Source organism: Protopterus annectens, chromosome 3.part1, assembly GCF_019279795.1.
Source record: "Protopterus annectens isolate FY-2018-M chromosome 3.part1, PAN1.0, whole genome shotgun sequence".
NCBI classification, from domain to species: Eukaryota; Metazoa; Chordata; order Ceratodontiformes; family Protopteridae; genus Protopterus; species Protopterus annectens.
This window is the reverse complement of record NC_056732.1, coordinates 1,605,652,269-1,605,677,082: the sequence shown is the minus strand read 5'-3', so window position 1 is coordinate 1,605,677,082 and position 24,814 is coordinate 1,605,652,269. Positions and strand designations below refer to the sequence as shown.

At 39.7% G+C, this 24,814-nt stretch overlaps 1 protein-coding gene across 2 annotated transcripts in view; it reads left to right on the top strand.

Moving 5' to 3' along the window:
* Positions 1 to 24,814, top strand: part of VPS50 (VPS50 subunit of EARP/GARPII complex) — a 2,487,651-nt gene that overhangs the window by 2,337,943 nt on the left and 124,894 nt on the right. Inside the window, exons 27-28 of one of the 2 annotated variants that reach the window (XM_044067642.1) lie at positions 13,014 to 13,203; positions 14,050 to 14,084. In XM_044067642.1, the coding sequence (XP_043923577.1) occupies positions 13,014 to 13,203; positions 14,050 to 14,064 (205 nt within the window). In that variant the 3' untranslated portion in view covers positions 14,065 to 14,084. Of the gene's footprint in view, positions 1 to 13,013; positions 13,204 to 14,049; positions 14,085 to 24,814 lie in introns of those variants that run through there. The other variant, XM_044067641.1, reaches the window with a different exon arrangement.

Below are 24,814 nucleotides of genomic sequence, written 5' to 3'. Positions count from 1 at the left end.
CCTGACTACTACCCAGATTCAGTGTTCAATTAACAATTGTGAAGTCTGAGACACTAACAGGGGAGATTTAATTGTTCCTTTTCTTGGGTGTGTGGCACATGCACACTCACACAAAGTGGTCTTAACTCTCAGGCAGGACCTATGGAGCCAATCTCGGAGTGCTTCCTGAGATATGGGTTTGACAATTCACCAACATCAGCTCCTTGTTGAGGTGAGAAGTGTCCACCCATTGAATGTCCAGCACCAGGTGTTACAGGTAAGTGCACTTGAGCTGGGTTAGGAAAAAATACCATCAGCAACATGACGAAGATCCAGGCCACCCTGATCTCCTTAGCCTTGCCCCTTTTCAGAGCAAGTCTGGGGGGAGGGGTATTAGGTGTACCAACCCAACAAACAAGGAGGAGCAATGAGATTCCCTGAAGGTCAGCTGCTTGAAGCAAAAAAGTAAGGTTAAAAAAAACACTTTGGGTAACTCTGATCTATCTGGCAGTTAGAACATAGGATCAAGGCTATGGGCTGTTAACAAGCTGCTTCCTGTAGTCCAGGATTTGATTCCCTTAGCCTTCCTTTCCCTACTGTGTAACTGTGCAAGTTAGTTAACTGTACAGTGCTCCTGGGTCACCCTTAAAAAGTGGTATTGGTGTCCAGTGGGTTCACATCAATAACATAAATAGCATTTAAAAAGCTGACACATGTTTAGATTAAGAAAAATATCCAAGCATTTTCCATTTAGACATGTAAGATTTCATAGTAGTAGGTTTTCTGATTTCATGCAAAATCTGAACAGTAGCGAAAGAGAGCACTGAACTGCTAGGATAGTACAGTTGTGCAAGTGCAGCCATCATGACAGTAGATGTGTGGAACAGGTCATTTTGGCAACAAATCACAACATTGAGGTTGCGGACTGATTTTGGCTATATCTTCTGTAGCCATTTGGTCCTGCTGTTTAGACAAATGCTTGTCCCACTTTATTCTCAGTGATCTCTGGAGGTACTCAACTTGAATAGTGTTGGCACATACTCACATCAGTTCAACTGAGCAAGAACCTACACCAGGGTAATGTATTTAAGAGAGAAAAAGAGAGCGAGAGAAAGTATGTAAATGAAAAGTAAAATATAATGAACTACATATAGGAACTTGCACTAATTAGTTCCCTCAGTAATCACAATAAAGAAATCCGAAACAGTAGTATGGATAGACATTGGCTGTCCTTCCTGCTGTAGTGACTACTCTCTTAAAATCGGAATCTCTTGTACTGTGTAACTAAAGGTTATATTCCAAGGGATAGGCTAAAAAGGGGATTATATGGATCAGTCTCTTAGTAGTAAAAATGGAAAAGCTAAAAAAGAAGGCTCATGAAGAAGGGTCTAAAAATTCAGGAAAGATAAAGACTTTAAGAAAATGTCTAAGACATGCTCTTGAAAAATGTCAGAAACATCTAAAGAATAAGGGGAAAGACAAAACCGAAAGCAACAGAATGAGAAAAGTAGTATTAAAACATTATTAAAAGTATTCTTTACCATTGGGACATCATGCATTGCATAGCCTAATATCTGGGCAGTACACCACAGCATTTAATTTCCAAGTGTCGTACGTCAGGTGTATGTCCTGTTTGTAAGGCATAAGGTACACACATGATATACAGATGCCTAATCCTCTGAACTGAAGTGCCCCAGGAGAACCAGAGCAACCTCAGAGAAAGCAATAACATGCACATCCAGAAAGGGAATCAGAATGAGATAAGGATGGAAGAGGGACCCCTCAATCAGAAGAAAATAATAAGGGGCAGGAGAGAGGGGCATACTGCATCGATGAGAAGAAAGGCCTGTACTATTATGGTAAGATCTTACAAAGTTTACTTATCACTGTTGCAGTATTCTTTCCTATTAACAAAAGCTACTGGACAGTAATGGAGGAGAAAGAGAGAGAAGAGCTCTCCACAAAACTATGGAGGATAGCCCTGGAAATGACATCCAACTTGTGATGCTTGGTAAAAATGTAAATGAAGACCAAGTAGCAGCTTCCAAGATGGATAAAAGCACCAGAAGAGGTCACTACGCTGGTAGAATGAGCATGGATAGAAGAAGGAAGGCTGATTGCTATGAAAAGAATAACAAAAGGAAATTGCCTTAGAAATCCAGGAGGAAATGGTTTGCTTAGACATTGCCAAACCCAATGTCCTGGCATGAAAGGAAACAAAAAAATTACTCAGATTTTCTGATGCTTTTTGTCTTATCGAAGTAATATTTGAGCTGTGTATGTAAATCCAAGGTGTGTAATACCCTCTCACTAGAAGTCTGTGGGGAAGAAGCAAAGTAGGGAAAGTGAATGGACTGATTAAAAAACAAATCATTAACTGTTTTGAGCATACAAGAAGTACTGGACACCCCTGTCCTTGTGAAAAACCAAAAAAGGAGGAGCTGCCATGAAAGCTTGAAGTTCACAGACCCTCTTGGCAGAAATAAGAGTCACCAGCAATATAGTCTTCCAAGTTCAATGATACAGGGAAGAAGAAAAGGCAGGCTGAAAAGGGGACCGAGTCAATTTTTCAAGAGCAAAATTAAGGTCCCAAGAAGAAGGAATAGGCTTTCTTGGGTGCCTTTCAGAAAACCAGAAGCCAAAGGTGGACTCAGGGGCAGACAGGCAGACATGGCTGACAAAGGAACTTTAACAGAGAAATATGCCAAACCAGCACTAAGCAATTCACACAAATTAAGAAAAGACCTTAGGGGACCCCCACAGCAAAAGGGTCAAGGTCGTGCTTGAGACACCAAATAAAAAATCCCTTCCATTTAGCTACATAGGATTTTCTAACCCACTGGTTTTCTGGCTTCCTGCAAAACCTGAAGCATGTCCTCAGAAAATTGGTGCCTGAAAGAAATCAAAACCCTGTCACCCAAAATGTCATTTGGGATAAGGACAAATAAGAGAGATCCCCTGTCTTGTGTGGAAAGATCCATCCTTTGAGGTAATTTGTGATGATTGCCCCTAGCCAGGTGAATTATAAGGACAAGCCAGTGCAGTCCTGGCCAAAAGGAAGTCATAGGCAAGATTTTGGGTGTGTCCCACATGGTCTTGTGCAGGACCCTGGAAAGTAGAGGAAGAGGAGGATAGGCATACAGAAACACCCGCTTCCAAGAAAAAGACTTGGCATTCACTGTCCTAGCCAGATCACTTTTCACGCTAGAACAAAATTTGCAAAGCTTTCTATTCAGAGGGGAGGCAAACATATCTACCTGCGTAGTACCCCACTTGATGTACATTGTCCATTTGTGAGGATGTGTAATGGACCTGTTGGAATAGTCTGCCACTAGACTATGCTCTGACAGGATATAAATTGTCTGAAGAATCAGGTGATGACAGACTGTAAACTTCCAAGCCTGAAGAGCTAGCCTACAAAGAAGGTAAGGTTTTGTGCTCCCTTTGCTTTATATATATATATATATATATATATATATATATATATATATATATATATATATATTTAATGACCAGGAAATAAAGGTATGCTTAACTACAGTGCTGAGAATCTCTTAGAAATCTGGTTTCAAATTATGCCATGCTGTATGTTTGATGAGCTGTTTGCTGTAAGGCCTGTAAAGTCAAGCACACTACAGGCACTCTTAACAGTGGGAATCTTACTGGAACATGGTAAAAACTGCAGAAATCTGTCAAACCGGATGACAGTAGGACATGGGAAGTACATTAAAAGAAACAGGTGTGAACGATCAAGAAAGAGAGGCCTCCAGCAGGAATTAAGGTCAGACTAAAACCAAAATCCGCACAGGCCTCCACTTCCTTCCATGCTGCTTGCAAATGTTCGCTCACTAGAGAGCAAGATGGACTACTTAAGGATGGAGCTTTCCACACAAACTAAGGTGAGAAATAGCTGGTTATTTGTGTTCACTGAAACTAGGTTGAACTCCAACATAAATGATGCAATATATGTAGAGGTGATGTCATTGTTTCATGCTGATAGAATTCAATCTCTGTGGCAAATCTCATGGAGGAGGTATGTGTGTGTGTAAACAACAGCTGGTGTACAAACTGTAAAATAATCACCTCTCACTGCTCAGAGAACATCGAGTTCATGTCAATAAAATGCAGGCCCTTCTACTTAACTAGGAAGCTCAATGAAGTGAGCGTAATGGCTGTCTGCATTCCTCCTAGTACTAATAACAAAAAGGCATTAAACATTCTGTATCTGCCTCTAAATGACCTACAGAATAAGAACCAAAAGTTTGCTCATATAATTGCAGGTGATTTCAATTAGGCTGACCTGGAGTCTGCATTACCATACTACCATCAGCATGTGAACTTTGCAACATGAGTGGAGAACACTCTGGATAAGGTGTACACAAATGTAAAGCAAGCCTATAAAGCAGTACCTTATCCACACCTGGGTGACTCAGACCATCTAAACCATTACTAAAAAGGGGCAAACCAACAAACATGTAAGGATATGGCCTGAGGGAGCAGTCTTGGCACTGCAGGACTGCTTAAAATGCACGGACTTGTCGGTATTTAGAGGCGCAGCTGAGACAAGCCAACACATAGATTTGGAGGAGTATACAGAATCAGCGATGACCTACATTTCAAAAATGTGTTGATGTAACAGTTATCAAAAGCATCACCATAAGTGCAAACCAGAAATCCAGGCTGTCTTGTGAAGTATATGAGCTCTTCAAAGCACAAAATGCTGCATTCGAATCAAAGGTCAAGGAGGCCAGAGCAAATCTAAGTAGAGGTATAAAAGAGGCAAAGAGTACCTACAGACTCTCAGGGACACTTCTTTGAACAAAGAGACTCCAAACATTTCTGGCAAGGCGTACAAGCAATAACCAACTATAGGCCTGCATCCTTCCCATGTGATGACAACACAGAATTTCTGAACAAACTAAGCACCTACTTCAGCAGATTCGACATGGATAACAACACTGTGACAAGTAAGCGCCCTGTTGAACAGGGTGAGGAGGTGCTTTGTTTCAGCACATCTGATGTTCTGAAGACCCTGAGGGAGAGTAAACCCAAGAAAAGCAGCTGGCCCTGATAATATTATGGGAAAGGTTCTTAGAGAATGTGCATTGTCCACTATACTAACTGATTTTTTCAATATATCCTTGTGTCTAGCCATTGTACCTAAATGCTTCAAAAATACGACAATCATCCCCTTACCTAAGAAATCTCAAGCAACAAGTCTAAACGATTGCCAGCCAGTTGCTATTATTACATCTATGGTACTGAAGTGTTTTGAACAGCTAATCAAGAATCATATCTCTTAAAATCTACCTGCAGCACTGGACACATTACAGTTTGCTTATAGAGCTAACCTCTGCATGGCTGATGCTATAGGTATAGCACTTCATGAGTCCTTAGCTCATCTAGAAAACAAGAATTGCTGTTCATCAATTTTAGTTCTGCCTTCAACACTGTCATCCCCCAGAATCTGATAGTGAAGCTGATCCAGCTGAGCATCAACATTCCCCTATGTAACTGGATACTGGACTTTCTCATAAAAAGACTCCAAAAGGTGTGTCTGGGAAATAAAAGTTCAAACAGTATTACACTGAGCCCTGTGTTTCTTATGCTTAGTCAAACACTCTGCTTATGCTGTGCTGACCTGGTCATAACAAGGCGAAAGTGTGCACATCCACAGCTAGTGGGGTTTGGCTTTATTGGCCTGAAATTGTCCATTAAAATGACAAAACAAGTTGTGGGCATTCAGAATCGCCAATTAGCTGAAACACCTGATGTTCATAAGGGTCATTTGCATGTATCCCATGTGCCTCTGATACAAAAGCTTTGGGAGGTCACTCAGTGGAAGTTCTAGCTTTGCTGGAGTTTTCATTTTGTTTTTACTGATTGGTTTTTCAGTGACCTTCTCAGTTATTGTTTTAGTTTGTTGTTTGGGTTATTTTTACAGTGACCCTAATGACAATGGACATCAGCTGGGTATAACAGCCCTGTGTTTCTTATTTTTAGTCAAACACTCTGCTTGTGCTGTGCTGACGAGATCATAACAAGGCCAAATTATGCATATCCACAGCTAGTGGGGTTTGGCTTTATTGGCCTCAAATTGTCCATTAAAATGACAAAACAAGTCATGGGTATTCAGAATCACCAATTAGCTGAAACACCTGATGTTCATAAGGGTCACTTGCATATATTCAATGTGATATCTGATATAAGAGGTTTGGGAGGTCACTCAGTGGAAGTTCTAGCTTTGCTGGAGTTTTCATTTTGTTTTTACTGATAAGTTTATAAGAGCAATATTTAAACTTTGTCCCTATTTTGGACCTTTGTTACCGCATTACTGGAGTGGAGTCCCACAGGGCTCGGTCCTGGGACCTCTGCTGTTTGGTATCAACTTCTCTGAAGTCCAGGCCAACATGAAGGGACTCTGGCTGACAAGGGTCACAGATGATTGCAAGTTGGGAGCTATTCTTACCTCCCCAAGTGATGTTGACATCCTACAGAAAGGCCTCACTGGGACTAACAACTGGTGTCAGAACCATGGCGTTAAGCTCGATGGCAAAAAATGTGTAGTCATCCCCTTTGGGAAAAACCCATTTCCCATGAATTACCACATCGATGGTAGTCCACTGAACACAGAAGGTGTTATAAGAGATATGGGAACACAGGTTGACAGCAACCTCTCTTTTGACCACCACATTGCCACTGTGGTCAGAAAGTTCTTATATGTGCCACATCTCATTATTAAGGGTTTTGCATCCAGGAAGAAAGAGGTCATTGTCTCCCTCTACTCTTCCCTCATTAGGCCAATCATCGAATACAGTGCCTCATTTGGCATGTACCTGACGCTCAATGCCAAAAAGTGTATTGTCATCCCCTTTGGTAAAAACTGTGTACCCATGAACTACCATATAGCTGGTAGTCTACTTAATGCCGAAAATGTGATGAGACCTTGGGACACAGGTGGACAGTAGTCTCTCCTTTGATAATCACATCGCCACAGTGGTCAGGAAATCCTTCTATGTGGCTCATCTCATCACAAAAGGATTCTCATCCAGAAAAAAAAGAGGTCATTGTTCCCCTCTACTCATCACTCATTAGACCCATTATAGAGTACAATGCCCCTTTTGGTATGTACCTCACAAGACATCTACAACAACTGGAAAGACCACAGAAATACCTCACAAAGAGGATTACTGGCCTCAAACAGATGCCCTACGCAGACCGTCTCAAAAAACTACAGCTTTACTCCATCGCATATCGCCTACTCAGGGGCGATCTCTGCCTAACATACAAAGCTATGTCAAACCCAGAGCTGTTGGACATGCTCCACTTAAAGAAATCCCAATCCCTCCGAGCTACACGCTCTAGGGACCTAAACCTTGTCACCACAATAAACAGAACATGCTGGAGGGATAGATTCCTGTCCCAGAGACTTCCCATACTCTGGAACAGACTACCTATCTATGTCAAACAGAGCTCCTCATTAGCACTCTTCAAGAAAAATCTTGATGATTGGATGGGAAATGGGAAATTCACCCCAGGGATCACTTCTGTGGCTCTGCTCGACAGGGGCACAGGAAAATAATTTTCTTGGGTGGCGAAAGCCAGGGTGCAGTTTTTGGCTAGGCTTATATAGGTCCTAGGGCCAATAGCCTTGTACCTACCTATGAACTGGAGAGGCTGCAAAAGTACCTCACAGAGGATCCTAGGCCTTAAACACATGTCCTATATAGACAGACTCAAAAAACTCCAACTATTCTCTGTCTCATATTGCCTACTTAGAGACAATCTTTGCTTGACTTACAAAGCCATGTCTGACCCAGCTGTAGAAATACTACATCTAAAGAAATCCCAATCCCTCCACACCACACACTACAGAGACCTCAACCTCATTACCACAATCAACACAACAAGCTGGAGGGCCAGGTTCATAACCCAGAGACTGCCCATGCTACGGAATAGACTTCCCATACATGTCAAACAGAGCACCTCACTGGCCCTCTTCAAAAGAAATCTTGATGAGTGGATGGGAAATAGAAAATTCACCCCAGGGATCACTCCAGTGGCTCTACTCGACAGAGACACTGGGAACTAAGTTCGGGTGGCACAATGCTAGGGTAATCCTATGGGCTAGGTTTGTAAAGGCTCCAGGTCCATTAGCCTAGTACACACCTATGAACCTATTATGCCAGGCTTTTCCATATTTCTTGCACTAAAAGGTTGTGAGGTAGGTTTCCACTTCCAGTAGGTTTGTGGGGTTTTAGAGAAATACAAGTTTAAAAAACTGAGTGACAAAAGTGACACAAAAATATAACCATGTTATCAAACAAACTGTGTAAAAATCTATAGACTAATGAATTATATTGCAAAAATGTACCCCAGAAAGCCATTTATTTTTGGTTGTGAAAAAGGGAGATGAAACATATTGGTTGTCTTCTTTCTTCAAATTGTTAGTGCCATCATGTAAAGTGTTAAATCAAACCTGAAAACAGGATCATACTGCCAAAAATAAGTAAATCGTGTGAAAGGGTAAATCAGACCTGAAAATAACTGCATATTTCCTCAGTAGAGGTGAGATGTCTGCATGAGGAATGAAAGAGTTACTTTTTTTTGTCACATTGTTCGACAAGGCACCATTCAAATAACTGACATGCTGAGTTGCTGTCGTGCCTGATAAGTCTGCCCTTATAGTTGAGGGCAGGAGGTTGTAGCAAAGGTTCTGTGGAGACTGTTTTTGTATTATGTAGAAAAAATTATACTAAAGGGGAAACCGAGACAGACAAAAAGATGCCAGGGAGACAGGCTACGTTGATGCCAGGAAAGGTAGCATAGCATAACCAGAAGTTAGAAAGAAATCAAATACAGGAAGGAAGTCAGAATACTTCACACAACTGAAAATCTTTTATTTAACAAGCTTGTAAGACCGTCCTTTCTTTCCTTACATAACATCTGCTTTGTGCCAAGCCTCCCTTCCCTGAACTCCAGTTCATACTGACAAACAGACAGATGGACTGGTTAATATTGGTGTAACTTTTGATACACACACGCACACAAAAACAAATGCAGTTAGTTACTTGGTCATCTGTTACAGTAGTAGAGCAGCATTTGGACTGTGACGGTTAGTGTGCTATGAATTCGTTTGATACATGCTGTGGTTGAACATGCATTGGTTGACTGCATTTCGGAAAGGTGATTCCACTCTAATCATGATAGTGTGGCTGTGGACTTAGTAGATACAAGTAATGGGGTGTGATGGGCAGTGCCCCCATGTAAGGTATAACAAGTAGTTATTTTAATGTCAATGGAGTGTGCGTATTTAATCCTGAGTTACCTTTGAGGTGTACAATGTTTAAGGATAGTCTGGCAATTTACATTTCTAACTGAACATGCTCAGTGTTTACTTTTAGTTGAGTGTTAAGGAAGTCTTACTGCCATAGCTGGAAAAATGCTTTTGCATCCCAACATGTAGTTGTGGTTAGTTATGTGCATTACATTGAATGTATGGTTTCAAAGTGTTAAAAAATTGAAGGTAAACTTAAGGGTACAGCTCCTAAATCCCCTGCACCACATTTCAGACCAGCAATTCATTATGCACATCGTAGTATGAATATAATAAACAATATTTTCAATATAATAAACAATACAAATTATTTCCATTTATATCAATCAAATATTGGCAAATGAATCCAATGAAAACAAATTAGAATGGTTTCTTGAACCATCTGAAACATTTGGTTAAGAAATAGAACAGACCAGTCAGTATCTGAATGTAAGCCTTAAAGTGAAGTATGTCATTTGAGAATCAGTGAAGCTTTTTAATCTCAGCAAGGTATAATAATCATCTTTTTCTCTGTGTAGACTAGGAACAATCTCGTTATTAACAAAGAGTCTGGATATCATCAGAATGGCTCCCTGATAACACTTTATCTCATATGTGGCTGATTTGCAAAAGAGTGATCAAAAATGATTGAAATTTGAGAATGCAAACAACAGTTTGAAATATGTGTCCAATTTTTCTGTCATCAGCAAATATAGATAACCACAAGTCTGGAATGTTAAACTGGATATCAGAGTAATAGGTACTGAAAAGGAGGTGGTTCAGTACTGAGCTGCTGGGATACCACAAGTAAAAAGGTTTGCAGTCATGGAAAGATCAACAGCTTTCACTACATGAGTTCTATCAATCAGCCACTTAACTATCCAATAGGCGAGGTAGACACTTTTAGTAAACTTGTCTGTAATAGCTGCGTGGGGCTTGTATTAAAGAATGCATGGGAGACGGCATCAAAGGTATTGCATTTTAATGAGAAGGTTCATGATTAAAAATAAATAATTTCACATTTTTGCAGTTATTTTGTTTTTTAGAATATGGATGGCTCTGAGTGTGTATGTAACGCATATATGAATGTGCAAATGAATGAAACTAAAATACATGTTGTGGAGAATGGAAAGTATGAAAAAGAATTTACCAGACACTTATCTAATCATCAGATTTACTCTTAAATTTACTAGAAAACTTAAAACATTTAAATATTTTCTAGCAAAGGAAAATGTTGCAAAAGGTATATCCTGAAGGCAAATCTTTTGTGGAGTGATAAATATACACGATGTATTAAAATACATATTTTACCCCTCTAAAACAATTTATTTTCTAAGGTTCTTATCAATCTGCTCAGTATGAAAACTCAGAATGCCAATATTTACTTTTGTTTTGCTACTGTCCTTCTGTGAATAATGTTGGCTTGCAGTTCAATGGTCACATTTTCAAAACATCGAATACCGAACCATCGGTGTTGACATGGTTCAAAACTGTGACTTAAAATCAATTTTATTTTCAACATTATATTGCCCCCCTGCTAGCAATGTGAAGGTAAGTGATTGTTGTGCTTTTTTTTTTGTTTTTTTTTTAAATGGTCAAGGTTTCAAAAGTTCATCATATGGTCTCAGCCATATGGTCTTCGACTTTCTGAAATGTCGACCGTGTAAAGTAGACCCATCTCTATATATATATATATATATATATATATATATATATACATCTATATATATATATATATATATACACATCTATATATATATATATATATATATATATACACACACACACACACACACACACACACACACACACACACGTGGAGAGATAGATACATATATATATATATATATATATATATATATATATATATATATACACACATGAGAAAAAGATGTGCCTTAGCATTGCACAGGGGAATGTCCAGCACAACTAAAACCAACAAGTAGAATTCCAGATGTTATGAAAAGTAGTACAGCAATGCAGCTTTTGTCTTAAAGTTAATCTGTTATGAAAAGTACTGTCTCACACTACTACTACCCGGTGGGTCAAGATGCATTTGTTGCAATGCACAGTGCCGATGGTTTACCTCAGGAGCTACTGATTCATACTAATAGGATACTGCCCATTACTGCTAGGGTTACCACATGTCCCTCTTTGAAATGAACTTTCCCTCTTTGGGCAGTTGTGTCCTGTGGGAAAAAAAAATTAAAATTGGCAAATGTCCTGAGATTTTTAGGACTAAAAATATTTCCCAGGTTTTCTTTAATAGTTGCATAAAGCAGTTATTTTGTATCAGAAACACCTAAACGTTATATAAAATAGCATAAGCCACGCAAATGTTATACGAATAAACTTTTATTTTGGCAAAAAATGTGAAGTTTTGCCCTTTGCACTGACTGTGTATATGTTTTGTCCTGCAAAATCTCATGTCTACAAAATTATCTTCCATTTGGGGCATTTGAAAAGGTGGCAACCTAATTACTGCTTCATTGCAGCATTGAAACCTGCCTGATTATAATTCAGAACTGATAGAGAGCACTGGAACATGTTGAATCATGTTGTAAATAAAAATGTGTTTAATGATGGAAGGCTTCACTTTGTAGGTTCTTAGACAGTTACTAGGCATGCAGTCCAGGAAGCCATTATGGAACTTAATCCAAATTCCCAATTCCTCCAAACCACTGTCTGGTTAAGTGATGTACTGGAGGTCCCACAATAGGCAAATGAAGATGGAAATATTCAAACCCTGTACCCTTAGTACAGGGAAGCAGCTTATTAACAGGTCAGAGCCTTAGTCCTGTGTGTGTGTGTGTGTGTGTGTGTGTGTGTGTGTGTGTGTGTGTGTGTGTGTGTGTGTGTGTGTGTGTGTGTGTGGTGGTGGTGAGGCATTGCAATATTAGCAGTACAGACTAATAATTGGATTCCTTGCTTACAAACCAACCAACACTTCAGCAAATGTTTGCTGTGTAAACCCACTTCCTGTTGTTTAGGTACATACTACATTGCCTGCAAAACAGCACCACATCAATGTTCTATTCATTAAATCTACTTCATGTTGTTTAGAAACTAACCACAGAGAATATAATCTTAAAGAACTGAGATTTATGGTGAGTGGGAGAAAGACTAGAGCAAAACTGGCTCCCTAAGAGTTACGTTACTACGAAAGAAAAAGGCAGAAAACTTTCACAGTATAGCAAATACATGCCCCCATCATTTAGCAGTGGGGAAAAGAAAGATCTGATATGACCGAGGGAAATAATTCAACTAATTTCTTTCTTTATCTGCATTTGAGTTTTAATCTGAAACTGACCCAGTCTGGTAATATGTTGGTGTGACTGAGATCATTCCATCCCCAAGTGAACATCCTGCTTTGCCTTCATCTGTTTGTTATTTAGGCCTTCAAATAAGGGAAGCTAATAACTGTGTCATTGTAATTACTTTTCTTTATCTTCTCCGTAACCTGCAAAATAATTTCATTTCAGTTTGAGCATTTGTAATGTATTTTTCATAATTGGTCTCAGAAAATGTATTGCATTGTGCAAATTTAATTTAAGTATTGAAGCCCAGTTGAGAACTGAGAATAAAGCTGTGTCATTGAGTCAGTGGCTGAGGTCATGATTGAGAAGAGTTCTTAATCCCATAGTCATTTTCCTCAGTGCTGCTTTTTTTATCTGTTTTTAGTTTCTTCAAGCTTTTTTTCTTTCTCTTATATTTTCAGTTTTGCGAATGTTAAGAAATGCAGCAACGAGGGACGTGCCTTGATGCAGCTGGACTTCCAGCAGTTTTTAATGAAACTAGAGAAGCTGACCGATATCAGGCCTATTCCTGATAAAGAATTTGTGGAGACCTACATTAAAGCCTTTTACCTGACTGAGAACGATATGGAACGGTGGATCAAGGACCATAGGGTAGGCCCTGCATACCCATTATAAAGAATTAAGTTGTTGGCATTTTTATCATGTATCCCAGCTTGACTTCTGGCAGTGCTTATCTCAAAGGGGGAAAAGGTTTCATACTGACCACTGGTTATCTTTACATTTGCATCTCATGTATTCTTCACTATTGCCGTGTACATTTTAGCACTTTGTTTTACAGTGTACACATTTTCTTTTAATAAGCAACCAACAGTGTGTAATGTATTTTACACGTTTTGCTTCCTTTGCTGTTCTCTTGTGTAGTTTAGAATCCTTATTTAAAGGGTTTTACAAGCAGCTTTGTTGAAATGTGCATTTGTATCATTTATCTACAGGAAGTTTCGTATAACTCTGTACTGTCATGTGTGCATTGTTTTGTATAACTTACGTTTACTTTTATATATAACATCAGATTTACAGTGCGTACTGTTGAAGCAGTAGAAATGACTAAATGGACAAAACTGGGATTTTATGTATCTAGTTTGTGTGCCTTTAAGCATTTCTACAGTCAAGCTGTTGGAAAGGAATGGGAAAGAGAAGCTACACAAAAGGATGGATTTATATGATGACTGATGAACTGACTTTGTAAAGACAGACTTGTATGGTGATGCTTGGCTGACTGCATTTATCAGAAGTATTACAAGAAACGTCATACTTGTGTTTCATAGAAAATTGAAAAGCATTTAGTTGGATAGCTGACATTTTGACAAAGTATCATAATTCCCCACTGGAATGTTATGGTCCACTTTGAAATAAATAGCATATTTTAGGCTAATTCATAAATGGCTGTGTGATGGAAGTAATTTTTTACAGGCAGCTTAAATTAATGTTCTTATTTAGGACCTACGTCACTGACACTGGTTCAGAACTTAAGGTTGGTAAAAGGTTTGACATTGATGAACTTGTTTGGCTTTTACTGGTGCTTTATTAACTTCTGCTGCTACATCAAGCACTGTCACTTTCAGACTACCAGCTGTTCTTTCCTCCAGGGCTGCTTTTCTGATTCTCATCCTTTAATCTTGTTTTTGTCTACTTTTACTTGCACTACATTTTACAGTTTTTTTTAAGAAAACTTTTATAGCTGGATGTAGTTGTTCTTACAAAAATTCAGTTAACATTTATTTCCTATCACTGGTGGGTGTGTGTGTGTGAGGGTGGGTGCACGCATGTGCAGGATTGTGTGTGCATGTGTAGATGTCTTATTCACTGCTATTGTATATCATTTTTGTGGAGTACTTCTTTTGCTTCAAACTGTAATGTTGCTGTTTTTATCTGCATGTCTCTGTTAATGTTGTATAGTGTAATGGGTGCATCTTTGTTTGGTTTGTGTTCTTGTGACCACTTTTGTTAGGTGTGGGGTCTTTCAGCTGTAGTCGCAGGGAATCTTAAGGTTATGATGCCAGTCCCACACTCAGACTGGTGTGGCATGTTACTCACCCAAAGCTCAGCTGCAATAATACAGCCTTCGTATAACTTTGTAAAGACAGACTTGTATGGTAATGGTTGGCTGACTGCATTTATCAGAAGTATTACAAGAAACATCATACTTGTGTTTCACAGTGTAACACAGGAAAACAAACACTGGTTATTCCTGGGTGTTTCAATGATTGCAGTAACCCAGTAGTTGCATTGTGGTACTGATTCACTGGTGTAGGAGTATATTGGCCTCCTGTGCTTATAGCTGCCCATGTGGCCTAGACACCAGTGCAGCAACCACAGTAGAGCAGGAGGTTATGCTGAGCATCTGGAGGCCTGCTTCCTAGCAGATGAGGGTATAGGCAGTAAGTCACGAAGACACTGATCACCTGTGAAGTCCAGGAAATAACACTAATTATATACATGTGAAGACTGCACACAGATGCACTAGAACCTGTACTGGGGAGCATGCGGACTGTCTCTGTGGCATTATACATGTTGTCCTCTTCTCATAGTTGTACATGGGTTTGTGTAGGGATCAACATCCGCAGTGAAAGCATGGGAATGGAGCAGAGATATACAAAATTACTAAAAGCTGCTAGCCTGTACCTTAGCCATCGCTTTACGTCCTTCTTGCTGAAACTTGGTTCTCCAAGTTTCTGCTGTCTTGTTCCTGGATTTTTTTTTTTATTTCAGATTGGCACTGTTTCATACGGAAGCTCTGTTCAGCTGCAGGCCAGCCACCCTGACGTAATAAGAAATTTGGCATCACTGAAGGGATAGCATTCATCTTTAGACTGAGGCAAGGTAGCTGCCTCTTTCGTTGAGGGTATTCTGAAAAATGTCTGCATTGTCAGTTTGGGATTTCAGTACCCATGGCTGGCAGCATTACAGGACTGGGGTTCACTAAATTAAATGCTAAATTATAATTATGGATTTGCAGCACTTTTCATTCCAGATTTTCAGTAAATTATTTGTAATATGTTTTTTCTTTTTGAATAAAACAAATGGTGCAAAATCTATTTCTTGACTTGGAAAACATTTGGTACAGATCTACAAAATGAGGCAGTCATAGTTTTGGTGCACCATAAAGAAATGTCTAACACTGAATTTGCGCCTGAATGTCCTTGCCCCATCTGTCCCTGAGGAGAGGCAAGCAGGTACCCTCCCATGTTAATTTCTCCAGCCAGTTAGGTTGTCGGGGCTGTGTTCAGGATTCATCCTGGCATGTCAACAGTGCTGGATGTGAACTAGAAAAGTTGACCCTAGATGATCAAATACTTGCATTTTTTTCAGGGTTATAGCCAAAATCTTTAGGCATGTACACCGACTTGTGTACCAGTGTCCTCAGCATAATGCCCCTTCCCCCAAAACACCTGGGCAGTGCACTTTGCTAGAGAGCACACCTTTTTGGTACTGAAAAGAACTGCTGAAATGACAGGCTTAAGTAAACAAAACGTTTAACAAACCAGTCATTTTGAAAAAGGCACAGTTTAGCAAATTCTTTAATTAAATAAAATAGTGGAAATATGCTAGGTTTTTTTTTTATTTAAGTTCTAGTAAAACAGCTGCTATCAGATATGAAAAATCCAGAGAAAATTTGTTTTTGTTTCAGGACTGATACAGACTCTGTTGCACTAATCCTCCTTGAAACCCACTGAAAAGTTGCTGGGTTTTGTTGTCTGTCCTTCATATCAGAAAAGTACATGAGCTTTGATCTGTTACTGTTGTGATTTGTGACCTATTGTTTCAAAGCAATCTACTGATTATATTTCATTGCTGTCTACTGCATTTCATTACTGTTTTAACTGCATTTTGCTGCATTTCGTTGCTGTTTAACTGTATTTTTACATACTGCAAGTGCTATTCTTTTAAGTTAACTGTTTTTTCTGGGAGAAAAAAAAGTTCTGGGCTTGTTTTCCACCTTTCCTGTTGCTAGAGTAGTCCAGATACAGATTTGCAGTATCCAGGACTGTTTTGTAAGTTTGTTCCCCAGATCCTTCTGTGTTAGAGGCAATCCTTCCAGCTTATCAGTGAGAGTGGTAAGCACTAGGTAGCCTATCTACTACAAGAGTGGTTTCTGGCTCTGAAATTGTAGTTTATTGGCCGTTTGGGCAGTTTTTTCTATTCCTTTCAACTTTCTCTTCTCTTTTGCACTTTAATTAGCTTATTCGCCAGCACTTCATGAGGCTTTTTGTAGCAATTATTGTAGCACACATAAGTGTTATCAGCACTAGACGTCCTATAAGGAAACTCCAGTACTTAGTAATGATGACCATCCCTCCTGGCATGTCTAAAAGTCAGTTCTTGTGCTTTTTCCTATTAACCTGGTGAACGTGGGCATTCTGAGGCAGTGTAAGCAACTGCATCATGTACACAGACAACCCTCTCCTCTTACCTTCCAACACTCAGATTTCTGAGAGATGTGCCAATATCTCCAAATTGGAAGCCATGCACTCTCCAGCCAAGACTGGAATAGCTGGTCAGGAGGAGAAGGTCAACACCTGCACTACACCACATGGAACATATAACCCTCCAGAACACCAATCATTACAGCCCTCACATAAAAACACAAACCACACACCCAACTTCGCAGAGGCTCTCAATAGAAATCTACCCAAACAGCAGAGACCTCCAAGGCAGAAATGCAGTTGACCACCATAACACAGCGCAAACCACAAGACACACAGCTCACCTACACAGTATGCCCCTCAACCTAAGCCCCTAAGGCAAAACAGCTTGCCCAATACAATAATCATAAGTGACTCAATAGTGAGGCACACTGATGTCCCATTCACTAGGTTGAATAAGGAGAAGGTAACAGTCAGCTGTCTATCAGATGCCAGAACACACGCACTCAGGTCACTCCACAACAAGTACAAGTATGACTCTGTCATTGTCCACGTGGGTGTGAATGACCTGAGATGCACCTCCCTAGACTCTCAGATTATGTGGTCCAGGCAGGTATGACTCTAACCCTGAGCAGCATCCTATCATCGCCCAGAATGATACCACAGGACAAACAGAAAATTATTGACTTCAACAACTGGCCAAGTTTCTGGTGTCATTCTAAGTGGATCCAGTATCTGTCTGCTTGGGATGACATGTTTGACAGACCTGGATGCTTTGCCAGAGATGGCCCGCATCTGTCACCCCTGGGTTTCCGGGTACTGGCCAAGTCTCTTGCCACCCCTGTAGTGCCTTTTTAGGTGGTGCTCCAAAGACCAAATTACCACTGTAACAGCTATAAATAAATGCAATCTGAGGGTCATGCTGCTCAACGCTAGAAGTCTAAATCTCAAGATGCACTCCCTCGAAGCACTCCTCAGAATGGAGAACAATCAGCATTTGTGCTGTAACAAAGACCTGGTTTAAAGCAGCAGAAAGTGCCTCTGTGCTGCCAGGCTATAACTCATTCCAAACCTTTCGGCCCCAAGAACTTGGACCGAAGCTCCAAAGGCGATGGTGTCTCCTTATTCATAAAGGATATGCACACCTCCAGACTAGTAGCCCAGCATAACACATCCGAGATACTCCAGGTACAACTAACATTGGGTAAGACGGCGATTCAGATCATAGCCTGCTATATGTCCCCAACCATGTCCCAAGACTCTCACTCCACATTCCTAAACACCCTGGAAACTATTAAGATCCAACCCAACACTGTCATACTAGGTGACTTCAACTACCCTTCCATCAGCTGGGAAAACTACTCATCCACCAATGCACTGGCCCAACGCTTCCTGGAATTCATCAGTTCCAATGCCCTGGACCAGCTCATTCTTACCCCTACTAGAGGAAGCAATATCCTTGACCTGGTTATTACTAACATGGGCAACTGTACACCAATAGTCAATTCCTCCCTGGTTAGATCCGACCACAAGCTAATCACCGTGGAAATCCACATCTCACCCCCCCCCCCACAAAGGTATCCACCATGAAAAACTTCTCCAAAGCTGACTTTGGACTCCTAAAAACAGAGGTGGCTAACTTCATGGCACCCATGCCAATGGAAAATAGATGCATGACTGCTGAGTCATACACCAATGCACAGTACGAACACGTACATAAATGCATGGAACTAGCCATACCCAACAGAGCCAAGATGCTCTCCTCCAAAAAAAGAAAGACAGTCTGGTGGTCCCCTGCCATTAATAAATTCTACAACAGAAAGAAGAAACTGTTGCAGAAAAAGATGAAGTCCCAAGGCTGGAAAAATTCCCTTGTTAGCCTCAACAAAAAGTTGAGAGCCCTCATCAAAACCTCCAAAGCCAGCTATGAAGGCAGAATTGCGGCAGACACTAAAAACAACCACAAAGCCTTCTATAGTTATATCAAGGATCTCCATGGCAATACCCAGATTTGTTCTGAATTACTGCATAATGGTACCTCCTATACTGAGCCAACAGATATTGACAACATACTGGCCGATCGATTCAATGCCAACTTTACACCTCTCCCTCCCCAAAGGACCAGTCTCAATACCGGAAGAATGCCAAGCACCCAACATTACTCAGCACAGGTTAAAGCTGCATTGTCTAAGGCCAAGAATACAGCTTCCATGGGACCCAACAATATTCCTGGCTGTGTTATACATAAATTACAAAGTGAACTGGCACCACATCTGTGTGCTCTGTTCACTCACAGCCTCACCTCAGACTTTGTCCCTACTGAATGGCACACCTCTCCATAAAGGAGGGACGACTACAGACCCTGGAAATTATCATTCCATTAGCCTGACAAGTCTTATATGTAAGGCTATGGACCAAATTAACAAGGATATAGGGAATCTCCAAACTCTAGATCCCACGCAATTGTTTTTGTGAAAGATAGATCATGCCTACTCAACCTGTTTGTTTTCTTTGAGTCAGTCACCAGAGCAGTGGATGAAGGTAAAAGGCAGTTCATATAGCCTACCTCGATCTGGCCAAGGCCTTTTGTACCATTCCTCACTCAGGAATTATTGATAAATTCAGCAAACTAGGCATCAAGCCGTATATCATTAGGTGGGTTGCAAACTGGCTCACAGATAGAACCCACAATGTGAAAGTAGTGGATTCCAAGTCAGGCTGCCGACCAGTCACGAGTGGAGTCCCACAGGGATCGGTCCTGGGTCCTCTCCTGTTAGGCATCTACTTCTCAGAAGTCCAGGCCAACACGCAGGGACTCTAACTGACCAGATTCGTAGACAACTGCAAGCTGGGAGCCATTATTAACTCCCCAAGTGATGCAGACATCCAACAAAAGGGCCTCTCTGAGACCAATGATTGGAATCGGAACCATGGCCTGAAGCTTAACGCCAAAAAATGTGTTATCATCCCCTTTGGAAAAAACTCAGTTCCCAAAAATTACCACGTTGATGGGAACCCACTGAACACTGAAGGGGCCATAAGAGATCTGGGCACCCAGGTCAGCAGCCACCTCACCTTCGACCACCACATTGCCATTGTGGTCAGAAAGTCCTTCTACTTGGTACATCTTATAACCAAAGGTTTCACATCCAGGAAGAATGAGGTCATCATCCCTCTCTAGTCATCCCTCATTAGACCAATCATCAGATATAATGCCCCGTTTGGCATGTACCTGACCAGACGCCTACAACAGCCGGAGAGGCCACAAAACTACCTCACAAAAAGGATTCTAGATCTTAAACACATCCTACATGGACAAATTCAAGAAACTTCAGCTGTCCTCAGTCTCTTATCGTGTACTTAGAGGTGATCTCTGCTTGACTTACGAAGCTATGTCCAACCCAGCCCTACTTGAAATGCTACTTCTAAAGAAATTCCAATTCCCCCATGCCACACGCTCCAGAGATCACAACCTCATTACCACAATTAACAGAACATGCTGGAGGGACAGGTTCATCTCCCAAAGACTGCCCATACTCTGGAATAAGCTTCCCATTCATGTCAAACAGAGCACTTTGCTGGCCCTCTTCAAGAGAAATTTTGAGAAGTGGATGGGTAACAGAAAGTTCACCCCATGGATCACTCCAGTTCCCTACTGGATAGGGGTACTGTGAACTAACATCGGGTGGCATGATGCCTTGGCAATTTTCTTGGGCTAAGCTTGTAAAGGCTCCAGGGCCATTAGCCCAGTTACACACCTATGAACATATGACAGTTGTATAAGCTATTTAAGTACTCATCCCACCCATTGTTTTCCATAGATCCATGATAACTGAGTGCACACCCAGCTAACTAGTATTTCTCTTCAGTAGTACTACATATTGTCTCCTGCTCATTTCCCCAGAGCTCAGCAAAGTTGGCATCCATGTCTGTATTCCAGAAGTGTTTTGGTTGTATCCAGTGTCATCCAGGCAAAGCTAAATACTGCTCACTACTAAGTCACACTTGCTTACGTTATTTAGAGTGATCACTACTGTTTCCTGCTATTTTAGTTATGCAATTCACTGTATTAAAATATTACATGTCTGCAGAAGGTTTAGTGAAGCTAGTGAAAAGTGGTAAGTGAAAGTATTACAGTAATTGTCACTGAAGGTTCAGGAGTCAAAGCAGAATTGGTCTCATCTTCTGTATCTGTCTAGAAGCATACTGTTCCTCAGATACCTCTCAAGTGTCCCTGATTTTGACTTAAAATGTTCCTCTGTCCCTTTTCAGATTAGTTTTTTTTTTTTTTGAGAAAGGGTGATAGACTCAATAAAAATAATGACCATCATTAACATTACATATTTGTTAATGCATGTTAATCCATGTCCTCTTTTTCTTCCAACTTTTTAAGTTATACCAACATTTAAAAAGTGCCCCTTATTTTGAATCTTTGTCCCTGGTTATTTTTGATTTTGTCCATAATTATGGGAATAAAAAGTTGAGAGAAATAACACAACTCATCTAGTAAGCCCACCAAGAAGCACCTTAAGTTTGAACACCGCTCAATTGAAAAAAAAATGAGAAACTGCATAGACTTATGGAGAAACAAGCATAATCCAAGTGCTAATGAGCCCTTTTATTGAAACTAAGGTACTACTTCTGGCAGTTGACATGGAGAAGTACAGCTATGACTTGTTAAATTACTGCTTCCTGCACCACAGATACAGGGTTTCCAGCTTTTCACCTTCATTTGCGTACTGTGTGACCTTGAGCAAGTCACTTAACCAAACACTGCTCTGGAACAAATTGAAATTTGGGCTAAGCTCCTTAATGATCTTCTAGACTGCATCCCTAGTAAGTGCCTATGAACTATGAACTTCTAATTTTTAGCAGGGTCAGCATTCACTCCTGCATTACAGCCTACCTTGGTGTAACATTTATATTTTATCAGAACAATGAGTATACAGCAAACAGGCACATGGAATGAGTTTTTAGCTTTTGTGAGGTCTTTTCAGGGTGACTATTAATAAAAGGGATGTGTACCACTTAGCAACAAGATTCCTTATAGCTGTGCATTAATATTTAACGCTGTATACCTCAGGTGCTACATCCACTGTTTACCTAAGTCGCATGCATGCATGTATGCGTGCTGTAAATGCCTGGTGAGACCTTTTATTCACATTAGTTGTGCGACCACACATTCACATGTTACTCATCAATTTTCCAAAACCCACTTTACTGAATTAAGTTTATAGGTGCAGGCATTTAGCTGAGAGGAGAGACGTACTAATGACAACATAACACTTATAAAGGATATCTAGTTGTGCAGTTAGCACCTCATTAAGTGTAATAAGGCATTCCTGCCTTCCGCATAACACAACTTAATAGGATTTTGTTAAGGAATATTAAGAACAGAACATTCTCAGTACATACTTGTTGGCTGGATGAGGTATTCACAGAAATTTCTACATATTCAATAGCATCACGTAATATGCCTGCAGCACCTCACTGCATATTAAATGATTGTCTTAGTTTCTCAAAATGAACTTAAGTACCTGCAAATTATGAGAAAGACTTTTTTTGAAGTAGAAATGCTCTTGCAGTTTAGATAAAAGCTAAAAAAAGTGGAAAGTAATGATATTAGCCTTTTGGCAGAATCTTTAGAATTAAGAAAATTGAACTGCCAGTAGGTTAATTTTTCCCTATGTGGTTGCGTGAACTGTTTGAAGTTTCCTTCAGACACTTCTCTGTTAAGTTTTGTGAACAATATTTAGTTAAAAAAAGATGGGAAATGATTCTGCCATGTGTTGTCTATTGTTTAAAACACCTGGATTTAGCCCATGTCTTTCAAGCATAGAATACGTTATTCATTATTCAGGTAAAACCATTGATAAAGTAAAACATTATATTATAACATGTAACTGTATTATTAACGAAATAGTGAACAAGTGTTCCTGGGTAAAGATTAGGTAAAGTTATATTTTGTCATTGGTTTTCTGTATTATTTGTTTGAGTTTAGCTGATTATGCATTGTTTCTTATTGTTCATTATTTATTTTATTCATTTTGTTATATTTTTAATAAGCAAGCTAGGCAATGTAACTTAAGTCAGAAGTTGTGTTTTTGGCTTCCCAGTTGTAATTGGGCCATTAGCAGTTACACACTAACTACAGGTGACAAATTACAGCATTAAAAATTAAAAGGAACAATGGTTTCATTCCTCTTTTAATTTTATGTATCTTTCTGTAGCTGTCTGTGTATGCACGCACTTGTTACTGCAGCACACATGCACACACACACACACACACACATATATATATATATATATATATATATGTGTGTGTGTGTGTGTGTGTGTGCATATATATATATATATATATATATATATATATATATATATATATATATGTGTGTGTGTGTGTGTGTATATATATATATATATATATATTTATATATATATATATATATATATATATATATATACACATATGGGTCCACTACAGAATCCTGAAAGCTCATAATCCCGAAGACCAAAATCCCGAAAATTCAAAATCCCGAAAGCCCAAAATCCTGAAACTCAAAATCTTGAAAACACAAAATGGACATACTGACGTCATTGTGGCTTTGCTATTGTTAGCCCTGTGGTGTTAGGTCATGCGTTGGGTTCAGGTAAGTGTGCGGTTGGTTTTATGTTAGGGTTCGGGGCGGTTTAAGTGAGTTAGGGTTAGGGCGCAGGTTAGGCATGTATGCAATATTGACAAATATTGGGGTTGGGGGCGGTTTAAGTGAGTTAGGGTTAGGGCGCGGGTCAGGTGAGTGTGCGATAGTGATGGACCTTAGGGTTAGGGTCAGGGTCAGTTGGTAGATATTAGTGTCTTTATAGTGACATATTAGCATTATTTGTGTTTTCAGGATTTTGAGTTTCAGGATTTTGGGCTTTCGGTCTCAGGATTTTGGGCTTCGGGATTATGAGCTTTCGGGATTCTGTAGTGGACCCATACATATATATATATATATATATATATATATATATATATATATATATATATATATATATATATATATACACACACACACACATAATATACAGTAGTTTTATTAGACAACAACAAAACAGTGGTGTACACACTTCTCAAGTAAGCAAGTGAAGGAAAAAGAAATAACGTAAAGTACCTTTTCTGTTGTGACCCCATTTGAAAGGGAAACAGTTTCTCATGTCATATTTATACTTAATTTTTAATAGCGTTCTTTCTGCATTCCCTTGGCAGGAAGAATAACCAGGGCTCCTTCATAGATCGTCTTTTTGCATCACTTTACATTTCCATGGAAAGGATCCCTCTTAAAGAGAGGACACCTTTTTTCTAAACTTGGAGGGATACATTTTTTCTTCGTATGCATATCTTTATTGGATAATTAGCTTAATTAACAAAATCCTGCAAGAAACTTCTTTGCTTAATACTCTGATTGCTTCAGAATAACAGCATACTCCATGTGTATGATTGCCTTAGAATAACAGCTCTACTTATATCTTGCTTTTAAGGACATGTTATTAGTTGCAATATTTACATCAACAGTTCTGTTTACATTAACAGCAACAACACTGTTTACATTACATCACTTTGGAGTACCATTCTTGGGAGAACCACCACATTATATTCCATTGCTCCCAACCCAGCTTGAAAACCCTGGACAGGCCATCTGCATTCTGGTGACTTAAGCGTGGTGTATGTCTTGTACTGAATTTAAACACCTATAAAAATAATGCTCATCTATGTAACTTTGTGTTCCATCCTGTTGTCTCTGACCAGTGGAAATTGGCAGTTGAGAAAGTAATACTGTTTAGAAGAGAGCATTCAC